The following is a 20,109-nucleotide window of genomic DNA, read 5'->3' on the forward strand; positions in this document are numbered from 1 at the left end:
CTACTCCTGTCCTGTCACATTTGACCCCTGTGTTTTATAATTTTTATATATGTGTACATATATATATATGTATATATATATACACATACACGTACGCGCGTGTGTGTGTGTGTGTGTGTGTCTGTGTGTATTTTTTTATTTCCCACTAAACTGTTAAGTTCCCTAATGGCAGGGTCTACATACATATTCATATACCCAACAGAGTTTAGTACATAGTAGGCATTCAATAAATATTTGTTGAATTAATTAATCTTTCAAGAATATCCTACTAAACAGGTAAGAATGCTAAATAAAAAATGGCAGAACTAGAAAAATGTAATGTTATAAAATATGTCCCTTAAAAGTTTGCTTAGAAAATTTTAGAAAAAAGACAAAACGTGAATTTAAAGATTATTCATAAAAATTTTTAATAATTCACAGTTTAAACTCTAAGGTAAACAACTTGAAATCTAAATTTCTGTCGCACAGCTTTTATTAACAGTGAGGGGCCAGCTGATTTTTTTTAAAATAACACCAGCTCAATATGGAATTTCATCTTGGTCTCCATTTTATGTCTTTTACACCATGAAAATGTTTCTTTAAAGCAGTATTGTCTGCCCATGTAGAATCCAGACAGGAATCATCATCATTTTCTTCCAATTTCTGGGTGGAAAAAAAGTGTTTTTCCTTGAAGTATTTTAGGAAGATGCATAATAAAGTATGAGAAAGAATAAAAAAGGTGCTCTCCCTAAGGCTTCAGGTCTCAAGGCTTCTGGGAGATGTAAAAGGGGAGCTCGTATGCAAAAGAAGACAATTTTGAGCTCCTGGATCTTCCCCCTTATCCAAAACTCTGAAACTCTGACCCACCTTCTCCCCAGGCATACTGCTTCCCCTCTACACAGATGATCTTGGGAAAAGAATCTGGCCTCCCAGCCTCACTAGACCTCTGACAAAAAGCAGCCTATTTTGTATTACCTTGAGTTCCTCCTGCCTTTTGTAATAATACAGCATCATCTGTTTCTGTTCTTCATTGCTTATGACAGGCTCCCGGGCTGGAGCTCCTTGACCTTTCTGTTGAAATGTGGAAAAGGGTAAAATGCATATTAAAGTAAAATTTGCTTGTATTTCAATGAGTCTGTGATGCTCATCGATGAAGATAATTCCCTTCAACCACACAGAGCACAAACCGTCCAACTGCTTGTCTTGTGTGATTCATATTCATATTCTTCCATAAATCCTCCCCAGAGGATCTCTCCAAGGTGTTGAAAGCCTTCCTCCTTCTAGATCTTTTCATATTCCCTGGGTACAACTCAACAGTACTTCAAGAATCCATCTATTGTCCCCGGGCCTGTCAGTTCATCTCATTTTCCTCTATTTTGTCAATAACCTGGATTCTTGCTTGTGACTAATCATATATTTCCTGAATGATTTTTGTACCCCATTTCTTAATATCCTGTATAAAATAAACCTTAAGATGGCAGTGTGGCATATACTAAAGTATCTTTAAAGGGCCTTCACTGAAGACCAAACCTTGTCAATAGGTCAGTAGGGTATGAACATTCGGATTTAGAATCAGAAGAAATAAATTTGAGTCCCACCTCTTCCACTCATTTGCTATGTCACTTTAAATAAGCAAGTTTCTTCTCTTCTGTGGGCCTCAGTACCTCCACTTGTAAGATAAGGGGACTAGATAAGGCCTAAGATTCTTGGTTTCTTTAGGAAATCACCCATTCTAGCACTAGGAGTTTCCCTGAAATAGGACAATTAAGATGAAGTCATTGCAGGGACTGGCCCTGCAGGTACTGGGGGGTCTGGAGTTAAGGCAACCTCAGTCCTTAGGAAAGGTTTAAAATTCACAGGATCAAAGATTTAAATATGACGAGGACTTCTGAGGTCACTATCTTCCCGCCTCTCTCCATGACATCGAGCTGCCTCTTTTTTTCTCAGGGCAAGGTAAACAACTGTCCCCAGACCATTAGTCATATTACTTCCTCTGGAATTAGAGCTATATGGTCTCTCTGATCTCCATCATGCTAGAAACATATATCAACCTACTTCATGAGCCTGGAGTACACTGAAAGCAGCCTCTTTCTATATTGATGATTTTTAATCAGTTTAAGAGTTTTGGAAAATGTCACCAGACATTCCCAACCCCTCATCAGGTTTTTGTCACGGTGCCCATATTTTTCTATTTTAAATAACATTTTAATTTTCCTACAGCATTTTAAATAATTCAACTTTGTATGCAAAAAAAAAAAATTAAAAGTTAACTCTAAGCTATTTTTATGCTTTCCTTTTCCACTTTTGCAGGTGAACATAACAGATATTTTTATGTAGACTTATTTACTTAAAGCCTTGGGCCTATAAAGCTATAATGTTTGCAGTGCTGATTTAAAAATCTCACATTTATTATAACTTTTCACCAGTTAGAATTTAACCAACCAGTTAAAGTTAAAATGTAAAAACAATGAAATATTAAAGCATAAGGACTTACTTGCTGAAGCTTGACAATGATTTTAGTTTTCTCATTTTTCCCCACATAGTCTGAAAGTTTCTGAGTTCTTTTTAACTCCTTTGCTGCCCACCACATTTGTGCCTCTGATTCATCAATGATCTGAAGCCCAGCCTGTAAGGAATTATAATAATCATTTTCAGGACAAGTTTGCCTCCAAAAAAGAGATGAAAAAATGGACTCCTTTTCCCCCTGCCTCCCTCCCCATTTTTTGCAGAAGTGGGGGACCACAGTTAGGGAATACAGCATATACTCTCAGATTCAACTGACGTGCTGGTGATTTTGCTAAACAGCTTTCCGTTTTGCCTTTTAAAAGTCTTTGTTACAAGGAATGGCTCTCTAGGAAGAGAGGGATATAGCTAAAGGTAATTGAAAAGCAAAAAAGATGTTTACTTTTAAGAAAAGATTCAACTTTGGGCTGCCACACCATTCAAATGTTCAAATTTTGAAACACAGTACAGCTTGGACAGTGTGGCTTATGGATGATCCAAACAAACACCAATCTAATGGAGGCACCTAAAATTCTGACTTTTCACCAGCATCTGAAACATTCATCTTATTATTTCAGCACTTTAAACTCATTGTTCAAACTCGTGAACATTAGTTTCCTGCTTTGGAGCCACAATTCATTTTAATCAACTTTCCTAGGGTAACAGGGAAGGCAGTGTACATAGAAGAGAGAGCCTTGGATTTGGAAATCAGAGACGCAGGTTCAACTCTCGGTCCTGTCACTTATTAGCTGCGTGACCCTGAGCAAGTCACTTTACCTCTTTGAGCCTCAGTTTTCTCATCTATAAAATGGGGATAATTATAATTCCTATCCCACAGGTTTCTTGTTAGGAAAGTGTTTAGTAAACCTCAAAGTTCCACATAAATGTGAGTTATTATCTCTGTCTTGCAGACTTTTCAGATATGACATAGAGAGACCATTAAAACCAGGCTGTTTGTGTACATTCAGGCACAAAGGGATCTGAGTTGGTTCCAATCTTTTTATGTTTTTTAAGAGACCAGGCCTCTCATTTCACCAGACTGCAGTCCCCTTTTCCTCCCAGTTGATTGGTATGGTAGCTCTGACCCTGCCCAGTAGCAGGGAAGCTGTATGCATCCCTGCCCCCCAACCCAATGCCTGCTGAGTCTGAATCTTTGAGGAGGCAGTGCTGACTCTGGGATGTTAAATAAACCATATTTTACAATTAAGAGGAGAGACAGAGAAAGGCTCACCCCCTATGGGGAGCCTACATGACACTGAGCTGCAGAGGAAGAACATTCAACCCTCAGAGTCCCTTCATTTTTTCAACTATAACAAATCTCAATTATAATTCCCTCCAACCACTCACTAGTTCTACCACACTGCTGACTTTTTTTATTATTAGTAGGACCTGAAATTCAAGACCTCAAATTCTAAAATTTCTTCTAACTGGAAACTCCTGTCCTTCCACTTGCCCCACACTTCCTAGGCTCCAATTCCTTGGCCCTGGCATAATTTTTCAGTCCATCATTCCTTTTATCTCTTGTAGTCAGTCATTTCAATACTCCTCTCTGTAGCATCACCTCACATCCCTTTACCTTTCCACTATAACTACTCTGCCAATTCCTCACTTAGGGTAACTCTACTACTTTCTCTGATCCTAATACCAGGCTGCCAAACATTGATGGAAGAAATCATGAAACCATTTTGTTTGTATTTATTGTCAGTTGATACTATTTAACTCCAGCTGAGCCTTCACTGTTATTTGGCAATGTTTTCATTCCCCATTTATTTACCTTTTCCCCTAATGCTGTTGGGTCTATTCTAGTTTTCAGGGAGTCTGCTACTTGGGTTAGTTTTGTCTGTTTCTCTTCTAAGATGTTTATTATTTTAATTCTTTCCTCCAGAGTTTTTATTTCATTTTTATCTCTTGGTTCATTTCTTCCACATAAGCATGTAGTTCTTGATGAAAATCAATTTTCTTTTCTTCAAGTCTCTGCTTGCAGTGGTTATGGGGCCACTTTTTTTTCCCTAGATTGGATTTTGGGGCATTTCTAGATCTACAATAATTTTTAGTACGGGCCAGGGTTTTTTCTGGTTAATCTATCTCTCTAGCTTTATTTCCTGAATTGCGGTTTTGTTCCTGGGCCAGGCTCCATTGCCTGGGTAGGGTGGATGCTCCTGCTTCGTCTTGCCCTGGGTTTCTGCACTGATCCCATCTCCCAGCATTAGCCATTTCCCTTCCCCTGCCCCACTTGGATGTTGGAGGTTCTAAGTACTGGATTTTCAGGGCCCTCTATGACATCTTAGGATACAGTGCTAGGGAAACTCAGAGTCCCTGGGCACCTGTCCTGTCCTGCTCTGAGAGCTGTCACATCAGACCGGTTGTTGCTGTTCCTGGCAGTTTCCAAAGTGTGCAGCATCACATTTACTCATCTGGGCCAGAATACTTGAAAACATCTAGACTGGTTTGATGAAAATCATGGGGAAATTCAGAAGCTGTTACATAAAAAAACAAGAACTCCAGAGAATTTACCAGCAGGATAGTTCATGTGTTCCTAAGAAGGCAGTGTTTAATTCTATAAAAACAAAGTGCAAAGCTTGAGAGACGAAGGATTCTTGGCTCAGTAAGAAGGCAGATGAAATTCAGTTTTACATTAACAGTAACAATCCAAAGTGCTTTTATGATGCCCTGAAGACTATTTATGGGCCAAAGACCTATGGTGCATCTTAACTACTTATTGCTGTTGGAGCCACACTGATTAGTGACAAGGACATGATCCTGGAGAGATGGGCTGAACACTTCCACAGTGTTCTCAACAGACCATCCTCAATCAATGCTGAAGCCAATGACCGCAGGCTGAAGCCAATACTTCTCTAGCCAAACTTCCAACTGAAGAAGAGGTTTTGAATGTCATTAGGCTCCTCTCATATGGCAAAGCCCCTGGTGCTGATTCTATTCCAGTTGAGATTTACAAGGCAGGGGGTGCACTGCTCATATAAAAGATGACAGAAATTTTCTGGGTTATATGGGAAGAGGAAGTTATCCCTTAGGATGCCTCTCCCATTGTCCATCTATAAAGGAAAAGGAAATAGGCTGTCCTGTGACAATCACAGGGTATCTGTCTCTCAGTCATTGCCAGGAACCTCCTTAATAGGCTGATCCTTCACTAGGAAGATAAGTCATTTACCTGAGAGCCAGAGTGGCTTCAGAAAAGGCCAAAGAATGGCTGATACAGTATTTGCTGCCTGACAACTTCAGGAGAAATGCCAGAACAGAGATCTCTACACAACATTCATTGACTTGACCAAGGCCTTTGATACTGTTGGTTACGAGGGCTTGTGGAAAATCATGGCAAAATTTGGTTGCCCACAGAAATATCAGTATTGTACATCAGTTCATGATAGCACAGGTTCTGGATAATGGATGATGCTCTTGCACTTTCCCAGTCACCAACGGAGTGAAGCAGGGCCGTGTGCTTGCTCCCATGATTTTTAGCATGATGTTGTCAGCTATGTTGTTGGATGCCTTCAAGGAAGATGAAAATGGCATCAACACTGATGGACGGTAAATTATTTAACTTAAAAAGGCTACAAAGCCAAGATTAAAGTGGAGGGAGAGTTGGGGCGTGACTTCTTGTTTGCAGATGATTGTGCACTCAATAAAGCTTCTGAAGCTGAGACGCAACAGAGTAGGGATTGATTTTCTGCTGTTTGTGCTAATTTTGGCCTTGTAATTAACACCAAGAAAATATAGGTTCTCTACCTGCCAGCAGCACACCATCCATACATGGAACCACCAGTTACAGCAAATGGAGATATTTTGAATACTGTGGATAAGTTCACTTACCTTGCAGTATACTTTCCAGGGATGCACACATAGATGATGAGGTTGACGCTCATATTGCTAGAGCAAGCTCAGTGTTTACGAGGCTCAAAAGGAAAAGTGTGGGAGAGAAGAGGCATTAGGCTGCCTAATCAACTGGTAGTGAGCTGACCTCACTACTGTACGCCTGTGAAACTTGCACAGTCTACCAGTGCCATGCCAGGAAATTGAACTGTTTCCACTTGAATTGTCTTAGGAAGATTCTGAAGATCACCTGGCAAGATAAGGTACCTGACACTAAGGTCCTTTCTTGAGCTAAACTGCCAAGCATTCAAACTCAACTGCAGAGAATGCAATTCTGATGGGCTGGCCATACTGTTTGAATGCCAAAGGTATGTTTGCCTAAAAGACTATTTTATAGGGAACTCACACAAGGCAAGCACTCACACGGAAGTCAAAAGAAGTGGTTAAGGACACTCTCAAGGTCTCTTTAAAGAACTTTGGTGTAGTGTGCCTCATCAAAGAAGGTGCTGCGCTCTATAAGCAAAACAGAATTTCAGTAGCTCAAAAGAAATGCGAAATGCTCAAATTTAGAGCCATGTCCACTCCACATACTCATACTGGTTGAGCCCAAGCTCTGGCAGAGCCTTCCAAACTTGTATTGGTCTCATCAGTCACAGTTGGACACGTTGTACCTTGACTCCAACATAGTGATGTCATTTTGGTCTTCTTCGAGAACAGAAAACAACCAACCAGTTTCCAAGGTCTCCAGTGTGGGTTTCTGACAATCTCTACAATCTCTTTCTCTACAATCATGGGGGACTTCTGATCACTTTGGTGCTTCTTCTGGACACAAAACCTTGAAGGTTACATGTGTGTCTGGTTTGTGCTGGCACTAGATTTATTGACAGGCCCCTTTTCTATTTCCCACAGATTTGAGGATGGCTTTTTGTACAGCTCCAGGTGGAAGAAGTCATTTACTGTGGTTTTTACTGGGTTTCTTAATCATCATTCAGTCTGGTGAGAATATCAGGATTTCACTGGAGTAGATATATGGGAGTTGGACATATGTGGGATGTCTCTGTTCAGAAAGGCATCTTGGCCCAAAGTCCGCCCCTTTAATTCTCAGTAGATGAGTTAGTTTCCAACTTTACTGAGAATATTGCAGTCATAAACTTCCTCTACTTTTCCCCTTAACAGCTAAAAACTAAATTTCAGTTTCCTTCACTCATTTCATCTCCCCTTTGTTTATTCCTATTTCAGAGAAAGAAAAGTTCTTTCTCTCTATTTGGGCCTTGGATCCCAAATCATTTCTACATTCCATTAACACTGTTCACAGCCAAATTGCTAGAAAAAGTAGCCAATGTTCAGTCTTCATTTTACCCCAATGCCTTTGATCCTAAACAATATGGTTTAATATGGTTTATGCTCCTACTACTATACTATAACTTTTATTTCAAAGGTAACCAATACACACTAAATGGTAAGTTTCGATGGCTTTTTCTCAGTTTCTTCAAACCATCAGTAGCTGATGATGGTGGCTACCTTTTCCCTGTTAAAACTCTTTCCCCTCTGGTTTTATTCTGTTTCTCCATTTACCTCTAATTTCTGCTCCTTCACAAGGGTGTTTCCATTTCCCACTCCCTATGTATAGTTATTTTTTTTCAAGATCCTATTTTATGATTTCTTCTCTTCTTGAATTTCTAATTTTGGTTAATTTCACCAACCCAGTTAGCCAGGCTTCAAACCTTGGAACTCTTCTGATGATTCCTTTTCCCCTCCCATACACCAAGTCAGTCACATAGATTGTAGTCTGAATTATCTTTTGCTAGGTCTCCTCTTTCTATTCCCAAGAGTACCACACTCTGACACTCATAATCTCTTGCCTGGTCTATTCCCAGGCTTCTTGACTCTCTTCTTCAATCTGTTCTATAAATTGCTGTTAGAGATCAATGTAATGAATGCACAGTTCTGATCAAACCATTTACTCTCCTGCTCAAAAACTTTTAGTAGCTCTCTATTGTCCAAACCAACCATACTTACCTTATGATACTCCCCTATGTTACAAGTTAACTGGACAGGTTGATATTCCCTAAATATACGCTATATTATCATTCTTTTGCATCCTTTCATCTTGACTTACCCTCCTTTTACCCCCATTTCTGGCTACTGAAATTTGATCCATTCCTCAAGGCCTGGTTCAGATGCCACTTGTGTGAAGACTTTCCCAATTTCCTTAATTGGGAATAGTTTCTTCCAACCTCATTCCAAATTCTAGTATGCATTTTCTAACTCTTATGAACTTATCACATCTTAATTTGTATTACAGTTATTTGTATACATGTCATTTCTCTCACTAGATTGTAAGCTTCTTCATAGCAAGGAACAATGCCTTTGTATCCCACGAAGTCTCGCACTGTAATTAATAGGTTTACTAAATGTTTGTTTAATGAAAGAACAGAATGTGTTCTTGCTGTACTATGTTCTTTCTGACCACATATACAAGGTGTCCTAAAAGTCTCTATCCAATTTTAAGTGTTAATCAGTATTAAATTAGTTTTAATTAAACAATTACTAACAAGTATTAAAGCTTAAAACTTCACTGAAGACTTTTTGGGACAACTTGTACTTCAGAAGTCAAAGTGATAGACTTTTAAATCCCTTCCAAGTGTGGGATTATTAAAAAAAAAAGTATAAGGAATAACTTAACTCCTATATTTTGTGAATAACTCCATTTCCTTTTTCAGAGGAAATAAATCCATATCAGACTTGACAACTACATACCTGAGTTCCTGACAAATCTTCTTTATTCTCAAACTCCATTCTAACTGGATCATATGGTGGTAATCCCATTGGATAAACAATCATTACAGCTCCTCGAAGCTGGTCCAGTGCATCCTTCACCATCTCCATAGTAACACATACATTAGCTTGCACTTGTTTCTGAAATCGAGCAATCACTATTACTTAGGCACAAACAAAACAACTCCTATATTTTTATTACATTTTGTACTCAATTAAAAGTAAAGACAAATGGCTAAAAAAATCACATTTCCACTAGGAAAAAAAAATGCCTTTTAACTTCTTCCCTTCAAATTCTCAAATTACCCATGTTTCTCAAATGAAAAACAAATCCACACAAATATTAAGATGAATGTCTTTCCCTCAATAAAACAATCTAATTAAGACTAAGCACACACAAAACTAATCTATTGGATAACTCCTCATTAACACCTACTCTGAGTAATTAAAAAATAAAATGTGTATTAATCCTTATTTGTCTCACTTGTGAATTACATATTTAACAAAAGTAACATTAGTACCTCTAAACTGTAGGGGTTGGAGGATATGGAATAAATAGTTACAAGTATGAAAACAGTAGTCTAGGAAGCACCCCAAATGTGTCTCGGAATTTTTTTAATTTTTAAAAAATTTTTATTTTCAGTGCCAAATTCTCTCCCTCCCTGCATCCCTTCCCCAATCCAATGAGAAGATAAGAAGTATGATTCCTATTATACATTTGAAGTCATACAGAACAAATTTCCACATTAGCCACGTTATGAAAAAAAAAGGCAAGAAAACCAAAGAAAGTGAAAAAATACATACTTCAATCTGCACTCAAGAATTCATCAATTCTCATCATGCCTTACTACTTCTAGTGCTCATGAACAAAAAGCAGACAAACCCAAAACTCTGGGAGCATTTCAAGCTGGAAGGGTTATTAGTACATGTAACATTACCTTAGACATTAATGCTTTAGCTTCTTCTACAGTTTTCTTCAAAACTTGCATCATTTTTTCATTTGGAGCTTAAAAAAAAAGAAGTGATAAGTTTTCATGAGAAGCTTTAAATATGTTGCACACTTTAATTCTAACTTGTGGCAGTCTGACAGTAAGTATAAGGACAGGTAGTGAGTTTTAGCAGTGGATTCAAGAAAGTTATGTTAAGGGCAGTAGCTAGATTACACAGCTGGGTAAATACAGGATCTCTTCACAATTATAGTTTTTTACAAAATGGCAAAGTTTGAGAAGCAATGATATGGAGGAAGATTCGTAGGCTAAAAAAATGGGAAGCAGTGAGAATAGTCAGAATTCCTTATTTAAAAAGAAGTTTAAATTTTTTAGTTGAGAAACCAAGAGACATGAGAAAACCAAGTTGAACCTTCATATATTTCAGAAATCAATTGCATACTGAAAATATTTGTGACATGTAATTTTACCTCAAAAGCTAGAGCCAATTTTAAACAGTCCCTGCTTAAAGACTGTGAAAAATGAATTGTAATAACTGACTTTTCTTATGAATTAGTATTCTTTCAGAATTTAAATTCTTTGCTCTAAAGAAAACTACCTATCTCTGAACAGAGAGCAAGTTTATAGATGAACAGGTGGAAATTGAAAGGACACAACAACAGCACCCTCCAGTAGAATGGAAGCTCCTTGCAGGCAGAGATCATTCTTCATTTCCACCTTTAGATCACCTCAGCTGAACACAATGTCTTCATACAGCAGGCACTTAATAAATGTATGATGAACTAAAATGTTTTTACCATTACCAGTTTTCAAAGGTCATTTTAGGTCATAAACTCCTGGACTGTATCTTCAATTTTCAGAGCCTTCATAAAACACAATATTTCTGAGTATGCCAAGTACACAAAAGATGCTCAACAAACATTTGAGTGGTTGAAACTTTTTTAAATTCAGTTTTTATATATAAGGGCCTAGTTTTCATAAATAAATTGTAATCTAGTTGATATTTTACAATTTTATGCCTCCGTCTCTCACATATTAAGGAGATAACTGCATTCCAAATATGATTAAGGGTTAAAGAGTCATCTCTATAAAGTGTTGAGTCACAGAGAGATATGGCTCCTCACAATAAAGTGGGGCTAAACATATCTGCATTCTTCTTCCTGTTTCTGTACATATCAAGAGGCCATTTAAACAAATTCACATTTCTGTAAGCCTTAACAGAATTCAAACCTAAAGATTTCCCCACTAAACACTGTTCCACAATATAATAAGATATAGCTGTCATGTTATAACAACAAGAACTCATGAGCTATACTTATCTAATCTTGTGTATTATTAGACTGATGTTTTACGGCAAGAACACATAAAATTAAGTTTGCGCTTGTAAATTTGTGTTGAAATATTGAAACTACTTTTCAATTGAAAAATAATGAAGTACTACATTTTCTAATTATCAATATTGCCCAAACTTACTCAGACACATAGAAGAAAAAAGTTATTTATGGCTTGATTACCATGACCATTTCTTCGTCCAATTTCATCCTTCTTGAACACTGAGCCCCCGCTAGGTACACATTTTTCAGCCCATTCATCCTTTAATTTCAGGTCCTCAATTTGTTCATCCGTTAGTCCTTGCATATTAGGTGGCAGAAATATGCCATGTTCCGCTAGTTCTTCCATCTCTTGAAATATGGACAAAAGAGAAAATTAGAAAACATATTTCAGAGAGCTATATTACCATCACCATCACATATCTGAATAGCACAGTAACTAAAAGGACTTTCAGATACAGTCTTATTTGTTACAGATACAGTAACACTATGAAGTATCACTGCTCTCATCCTGCATTTTACAAAGGAAAAAATCTAAGGTTCAATGAAAATAAGAGATGTGTCTAAGTTACAAAGCTAGGAAATGGCTGAAGTAGGACTAGAATCAAGGTCCTTAAACTCCTAGTGAAGAGTTCTTTCCACTTATTAGCTTGTGAATGCCTTTTTCCATATATGTGTATGTGTGTGTGTGTGTGTGTATACACATATGTATATATTTTTTTTAGAATTCTAGAGTTGGAAGATAATTTAAAGGTCATCCAATTCAACCACCCACCAGCAGATGCTGGGATCTCCTTTTTAGTATATAGCTCTTGCCTGACTACCTCATAAGAGGGAATTAAGAACAGCTTAGTAGGAATACAAATTTATTTTTGGATAGCTCTAATTATTATAGTTTTTTTTAATACTGAATCTGTCTCTCTATGACTTCCATTCATTGGTTCTAGTTCAACAAATATTTATTAAACACATATCATGTATAAATCACTTTTTAAGGCACTGATTAAACAGGATATGATAATTGCTCTTCTCAAGGAATTAAAAAGCTAACAGGTAGAGAAAAGATGTAAACACAGATAACAATTATACAGAGAAGAAAGTGAGAAGTAGACAAGAGAATGAGTAGATTATCTAATAGCACCTGAAGTGCTATTAGAAATGTAAGGAGAGACTATAACCAAGATGGTAATGGGAAAGAGATAAGACAGATCAGCTCTCCAATTATCCTCCTCAAAAACACTAATAGAAACTCTTAAAAGAAGGCAAGCTTCAAAAGAAAATCACCTCACAGGGAAAGGAAAATGTACATTCAAAGATATCAATAAACTAAAAATACTCCAACAAAATAAACAAACAAGGATTTAAAAACCCGTACAGAAGCCAGAAAGTGGGAAAAAAATTAAACTTTGGCCCCAGAAATAAAAATTGTAAAACATATCAATCTCAATAAGAAACATATCCAAGAAAGGAAAAACTGATAACAGCAAAGAAAGAACAAAATAAAATGACAATCAAACTACTTCACTGAGTTAGAAATATTTGTGGAAAATATAAACAAAACTGGATTCAGTGAGTAGAACTGTTGTATTACAAGGCAAAATGGCAGAAGCACCAGGACAACAACAAACAATTGCAAAAAACAACTTAACTGGTGTTTGAAAGTTCTGTCAAGCATTGATGATGGAAATAGAGGACAGAACTCAGAGAAAGAACCTGAGAATATCGGTGTCCCAAAAAATCTTTAAGAGCACCTGTTGACCACATTTTAGCAAACTGTGCAAGAAGGTCCCAGAATTTAAATAGAATGGAGTATAACAAAACCTAAAGAGCCCCAACAGGGATGAAACCCAAATTCAACTCATTCAGGTGTGATAGCATTAAACTCCAATTTATAAAACCAAAGAGCAGTAAGAAAAAAAAAAAGCACTGAGAAAAAAATCATGTATTAAAGAATGCCAAAATGACAGGCAGTTTGGCACCCAAGATGAAGGAAAGAAAAAAGCAAAGGCACACAAACAGGAAAGGTGATGACCAGAACAAAGGGGGACAGTTTGACTACAAAACAGAAGATCTGAAGAAGAACAGTACAACTTAAAGTTAGAGACTGATTATAGATAAGAAATTTATACTTTATTTTGTCAGTGGAGGGGCATGGTCAGCATGTTGTCTGAATAATTTTACTAATGCAATATGAATAATGGACTGGAGAAGGAGGATAGACTGCAGGCAAGAAGATAAGTTTGGAGGTTATTATAATAGCTCAGATAAGAAGAGATAAGGGCAGGAGCTAGCGTAGTGATGGTGTAAATGTAAAGGATGGAACAAATGTGAAAGCTGTTAGAGAAGTATAATCATTTGAGGGAACTAGGAAATGTTCATTCTGGAGGGGGGGACGACTCAAGATATAACTGCTGAAGAAAGATCTAGGAACAACAATTAGAAGATGCAGAGAAGATTTTTGATTCCATGTGTAAGTTAGTAATTACACTTGTCCAAAAGTGAAATGGACTGTTCAATAATGGAGTGAGTGGAGGTTGGGTGACTATTTAGAAAATACATTACCATCTGCTTTGCTGCCACACCCTAAAAACCAACAAGGGTTTTAATCTGACTTGTGGCTGAACTTTCTATATGTGTTCTTCCTGTGAAAGGCGAGTTCCTTGGGAGAAGAGATTCTTCCTTTTCTATTTGTAACCTCAGCACTCAGCACAATGCTCTCTGCATTTACAAAGTGCTTACAATGTATTTTTCATCCATTCATTTGTTGGGGAGGTCAGAGAGAACTCTATTCAGGTTAAAGGTTGGAATAAGTAATATTTGAGCTCCTTCCCAACTGAAATTCTGTGACAGTACTTGGCATCTGATGAGAAGCTGAGGGGGAAGATGGGGAGGGGAGAGACAAGGCAGTGTTAGTATCTCTGAGAATGGAAACACGGATGCCGGTGTTAACGCTGACAGAAAAAGGGAATTAAGGAATAACAGGAGGATCTGGAGCCACAGAGAGACATACAGAACGAAGCCTATTAGCCACTTAGCTATGGGACATCCAGGAGGTCAGAGGACTCGGACGTGAAGCCAAGTCCTGTCATCTTCACTGCATAATTCTGGCCAAGTCACTTTGCCTCTGGAGGACCACAGTCTCCTCATCTGTAAAATGAGGGCTGGGACTAGAGGGCGTTTCAGATCCCTTTCAGCTCTACATCTATGATTTTATGCCTCCTTCTAGCCCTTAAGTTGGGACCTTTTCTGACATCGTTCAAGATGTTAATGAACAGAATCAAGGACACAACTCCGCAGGCTGACACCTAAACAAGGGTTCTATGGGATACGCTTAATAAAATCTGTGCTATTTGTAGACTGAGGAAGAAAAGATAAGGGTAACTCAGGCTGTAAAGCTGAATAACTGGAACTATGGTGGTGTTCTCAACAGCAAGTGGAAAATCCTGGAAGAGGTGGATTTGAGGAGGAAGATAAGTTCTGTTCTGGATATGCTGAGCTTGAAGTGCCTATGGGACATACAGATGGAGAAGTCAAGGTAGCATCTCCTGAACATCTCTCACACCCATCCCCTTTTCTTCACTCTCATGAAAATGAATGCTGTGCAATTTCACTGATGCAGCTTGTGCGCAAAGAAGGGGCAGCACAGTACAGTAGAAAAAACAATGGCTCCAGTGTCAGGTGACTCCAGGTTCATTAGCCTCCTTTTGCCCTCAGTTTCCTCATTTGTAAAATGAAGGGTTTGGGATTCATTGGTGACTGAGGTCTCTTCCAGCTCTAAATGAATTACCCTATGACCACCCTAGATCAGGCCCTCATCATTGCTTGCATGGACAACAGCTTTTTGATTGGGCTCCCTATATCAAGTATCTCCCCTTCTGATCAATGTCTTGCAGCCATCAAAGTCATGAAGAAGCATTTTGCTGCAAAGGACTGGGTATACAAATACAAGCAAGAATGACAGTCCCTGCCCATGAGGGGCTTATAAGCAAAGTATACAGAGAGAAGCCAGCACCTAAAAGGAGGCTGAAAAGAGTAGGTGAGGAGAGAAGGGGAGAAAGAAGACAGTCAAGAGTGGAGCCTAGAGAGGAAGGAAAGAAGGAACATGGCTGGCCTCATTAAAACGAAGGTTCTGGGAGGAACTGACCAAAAAAAAGGAAGGGCTGCAGGACCAAGTGATCTTTCAGAGTGAGAAAGCGAATGGGCCACAGTTGTCATGGGATTTATGATTTTCATATTAATCGATATGATATGGGTAATGATTGTACTGCCCAGATCTGTTGGAACTCCCTTATTTCCCAGGAGATCCTGGCCTGAGAGCTGGAGAGACAGCCAACACACTGCAGCAGAAAGTGATCAATCACATCTCCTGACACTCTAACAATTCCTGTGCTTGTAGTGAACGGAACCAGGTGGTGCACTCCTGTTCCAGCCACACTAACTCTGGTTTTGTACCCCACTGAAAAATTACAAGACTCAATGATTCCCAGAGGTAAGAGACCAGTCCAATCTGGACAACATTTAAAATTCTTTTGTCACAGTGTAAAAAGAAATCTAGAAACTCGCATGTGGAACCCTGAGAGGAAAGGAGTAAACAAGTGTATTTCTAAAGAACAGGTGTGACAAAGTCACAAAAGCTGCTCAAGCAGCTCCAGTGGCTTTCTATAACCTCCAGGATCAAATACAAACTCCCTGCTTGGCATTTAAAGCTGTTCACAACCTGGATCCAACCAACTTTTCCTGTCTTACTTCACATAACTCCCCTTCTGGTACACTATAGTCTCATCAAAGTGGTTTTCTTATTGTAGTCCTCACACATAATAAATACTCCCCCTCCTGCCTCTGTGACTTTACACTGGCTCTCCCCCATGCCTAGCATGAGCTCCCGTTCCTTCCCTCTGCCTGTTAAAATCCCTCCTTCCCTATAAAGCTCAGCTCAAGCACCACCTTCTGCAGGAGGCTTTGGCTGACCCTTAGCATCTCTCAAATTACCCTGTGTTTCTTTTGTACATAGTACATGGACATGTTGTGACAACCAAGCTCTTTGAAAGAATGGATTGTAGAGGGAAGAGGATAAGGAGGGATCTTTAGAGGGGAAAGTGAGAGAATAGGATAAAGGACGGTATAGAGGGGTGTTCAGATTAATGCAAATGGGAAAATAAGGGAGAGATCCTTGGACTGGGGATAGGTTAAGTAATAGAAGGGCAAGGTACCATGTAGAAGTAAGTAGAGGAGTCAGGAGGGATAGGAAATAAGAGATACACACAAACATAAAATAAAGATTAGGAGTAGAATTTGTTAGAGAAAAAGGAGCAGGGTTGGTAATCATAATCTTGGACAAAGTTAAAGCTAAAACAGATTTAATCAAAAAAGAAAAATAGGGCAAGTCAGCCAAATTCATCGATGTTGTTTTGGACTATTTAAAATATCCTGATAATATAAGGTTGGAATACTGCTGTGGTATAGGAAATAACAACTTGTTGGACTCGGAAAAATATGGCTTGGACTTGTGAAGGAAGAGGTTATTCACCCTTTGCTTGATCAAGTCCTTTGTTTGACATTTAAAGCTCTTCACAACATGGCCCCAAACTACTTTTTCCATCTTCTTATATTTTATTCCCTTCCATGCATACTATGATCCAGCCATAGTGCTTGCATCTCTGGACTCATGCCTTTGCAAAATCAACCCCCCACCAAGCCTGGACTACTCTCCCTCCTTACTTCAACCTCTTAGAATTGACATCTTCCTTTATGACTCAACTCAAGTACCTCTACCACCTCTACCAGAGGCCTTTCCGGTTCCTCTCTGCTGCTAGTGTTTTTTTCACCATAGTTACCTTCCATCCACCTTCTACATATCTTGCACATATGTGGCTCTAGCAGGTTTGGAATTGCTAGTGAGGAAGGAGTCAGGGAATCTCAGGATCTGAGTTGGAAGACATTCCTCCCAGCTTTAGCTTACCGGCAAATTTTGAGAGGCATGTTCTCTCTCTTTATCCACATTAGCATTAAAGATGTTAAACAGAAAAAAGCCAAGCATAAATCCCAGGGAGCAGCCACTCTACTGGAGACATGTTTCCACGATGATGTTGAATTCTTCTGGCCTGGCCATTCAATTCTTTCCAAATCCATCTGTCATCTAGCCTACATCTCTCTATCTTGTCCACAAGAATAGAATGAGAGAATCCACATGTACAAAAATATTTCTAGCAGCTCTTTTTGTGGTGGCAAAGAACTTGAAATTGAGGGAATGCCTATCAATTGGGGAATGGCTGAACAAGTTGTGGTATATGATTATAATAGAATGCTATTGTGCTATAAGAAATGATGAGCAGGCTGACTTCAGAAAAACCTGGAAAGACCTGAATGGATTGATGCTGAGTGAAGTGAGCAGAATCAGGAGAACGTTGTACACAATAACAGCCACGCTGTGCAATGACTAACCTTGATAAACTTAGCTCTTCCCAGCAATGCAAGGGTCTAAGACATCTCATGACGGAAAATGCTATCCACATCCAAATAAAGAACTACGGAGTCTGAATGCAGATCAAAGCATACTATTTGTTCTTTTTTTTCTTCTGTTTTGTTTCATCTTTTGGGTGGTTCCTCCTATTGGTTCTAATTCTTCCTTGCAACATCACTAATGTGAAAATATGTTTAATAGGAATGTATATGTATAGCCTATATCAGATTGTGCGCTGTCTTGAGGAGGAAAGTGGGGAGGGAGGGGGAGAAAAATTTAAAACTCAAAAGCTTATGGAAGTGATTGTTGATAAATCAAAATAAACTAATTAAAAAAAAGAATAGGATAAGAGACTCTGTAAAATGCTTTGATGAAAACCAGGTAAATTTTATCTAGAACCCTGCCCTCTCCTACCAGTTGAAAAGTAAGTGACTTGCCCAGGGTCACACAGATAAGTGTCTGGGACAGGATTTGAATTTGGGTCTTCCTGACTGAGCCACTTAGTGACCATTAAATGTAGCCTAACTATTCCTCTAGCACAACATTCCATCTCCTACCTTAACAAAGGTTGTTTCCTGAGCCTGGAACATTTGCCCTCCTCATCTCTATTTCTTGGAATCCCTGGTTCCCTTCAAGGCTCAGTTCAACTGCTACCTCCTACTTAAGACTTTTCTGACCTCCCACCTCCCAGTTGTAAGTACTCTTCCATACTCACAAAAGTATATTTTTCTATATATTAGTATACATGTTTCCCTCCCAGAAGGCTGTAAAATATTTCTCTTTTCCCCCTTTGTCTCCTTAGAACCTGGCCCAGGCCACAGTAGGTATAAATTCCTGAACAGAACTGAATCTTCGACAAAACTGGAGTTTTGTGGGTGAAAGTTAACAATCAGACCTATATCCCATTTCAGTGTGGAAACTCCCTCCTATAATGCAAATCTGCAACTCATTTGCTTGAACCAGGCTCCAAGGCTAGACTTCTTTATTTTTTTTTAATATATCTCGATAGAGATCTAATCTCTCTATGTATAGATCTATACATAAATATATCGGTACATATGTATGTACATATTTTGGCTGGCACTTGTTATTTTATTGCCATAGGGAACTCCCTGTGAGCAGTACTCACTTACCCCCTAAGTCCAACTGTTCTGCAACTTAAGTTTTAGAGAAGTGACTTGCACAAGGTCACACTGCTAGTATGCGTCAGAGGCTACACTTGAACTTAGGACTTGCTGATTCTGGGGCTGGGTCTCCGACCTTTCACTGGGGAGGACCAAAAAAAAAAAAAAACCCGGGGAGGACAAAACAAGTGAATCCTATTTCTGCGTAGGCTCCGGGGTGGGCCAGCCTTTCTTGCCGCGGGTACCTGAACAGATGCGCTCCACCTTGAGCCTCCCATTGTAGATCCTGGTGACCTGCAGGGTGAGCTCCTCTATCGGGGTGCTCCCGGGCGCCTGCAGCAGAAACTGGCTCTCGTCGCCCCGCTTCACGTGGAGACAAACCATCACCGCCTGAGGGGGCTCCGCGCACGCGCAGCTCGGCGCTTTCAGAAACGACACCACCCGCGGAGTTAATAACACAAGGCCTGGCCTCCTGACTCGGGTCGAAGCGCGTCAAAGTCGCAGCAGCGGAGTGGGTAAGGGAGCTTTGAGGGTGGGCTCCCCCAATCTGGGGAAACTAGGAAAGTGTAGGAAAAACACCACCCCCCTCTACCGGAACTATCGGTTGCTAAGGGTAACCAACTCTAACAAGCGTCCCGGGACAGCGGGGAAAGGGAGAGGCGGAGCCTCGCTGGGCCCAGCCAGGGCCGCGTCCGCTCTGAGGAACGTTCCACCCCGCAACCCCCAGCCCTTGTCTTCCCAAGTGGAGCTGAGCCCCGGAAGCCCAGAACCGTTACCACCGCTTCAACGTCTCCAAGACCAGAAGCTGACCAGACTCCTCCGCACCGCCACCCGGGAGACGCGACGTGACGGCCCACCCCTCCCAGCTCGCGGAAGTGACGTCACGCGACGGGCAGTCACGCGCCTTCTCCCCTCCCTCTCCCTCCTCATCCAGCTGTGGCTCTCTGGCGCCGCCATTTCGGCCTCGTTCAAGGCGAGCAGGGGCAGTGATTGGCTGCTCCGAAGGCCCAGAAGGCTTAAGTTCTAAATCTGCTGCGGAAACACACCCACATAGCCCCACACCCCGAAACTCGCTGCACAGACTCTGCCCCCACCACGTCCCCACCGTCTCTCAAAGGGAGATAAGAATGACACCCCACCTCACGGGGTTGTCGTGAGGA

The 20,109-nt window shown here is 39.8% G+C and overlaps 1 protein-coding gene across 2 annotated transcripts; it reads right to left on the reverse strand.

Annotated features, from left to right (window-relative positions):
• Positions 1-382: 382 nt before the first annotated feature.
• Positions 383-19,809, reverse strand: CFAP298 (cilia and flagella associated protein 298). Of its 2 annotated transcripts, XM_027875419.1 has the most exons (8): positions 19,726-19,809; positions 19,195-19,371; positions 11,549-11,716; positions 10,026-10,093; positions 9,070-9,228; positions 2,474-2,605; positions 955-1,050; positions 383-642 (listed from the first exon to the last, which is right to left on the reverse strand). In XM_027875419.1, the coding sequence occupies exons 2-8, from the start codon at positions 19,331-19,333 to the stop codon at positions 532-534; spliced, it is 873 nt and encodes a 290-aa protein (XP_027731220.1). In that variant the 5' UTR covers positions 19,334-19,371; positions 19,726-19,809; the 3' UTR covers positions 383-531. The 2 variants fall into 2 exon arrangements, with proteins under 2 accessions (XP_027731220.1, XP_027731221.1); XM_027875420.1 differs by lacking the exons at positions 10,026-10,093; positions 19,195-19,371; positions 19,726-19,809 and having other exon boundaries at positions 11,549-11,626.
• Positions 19,810-20,109: the final 300 nt, after the last annotated feature.

This window comes from Vombatus ursinus, unplaced genomic scaffold (genome assembly GCF_900497805.2).
Source record: "Vombatus ursinus unplaced genomic scaffold, bare-nosed wombat genome assembly UNPS02014809.1, whole genome shotgun sequence".
In the NCBI taxonomy this organism is placed as follows: Eukaryota; Metazoa; Chordata; class Mammalia; order Diprotodontia; family Vombatidae; genus Vombatus; species Vombatus ursinus.

Bases quoted from the DNA above. Each gene is read 5' to 3' on its own strand.
- CFAP298 (XM_027875419.1), bottom strand. From the start codon at position 19,333: ATGGTTTGTCTCCACGTGAAGCGGGGCGACGAGAGCCAGTTTCTGCTG. The intron at 2,606-9,069 runs GTATGTAGTTGT...AATTCCTTACAG, and splicing joins AAGATTTGTCAGGAACTCAG to GCTGGGCTTCAGATCATTGA. The intron at 643-954 runs GTAATACAAAAT...TTTTCCACCCAG, and splicing joins AAAGGCAGGAGGAACTCAAG to AAATTGGAAGAAAATGATGA.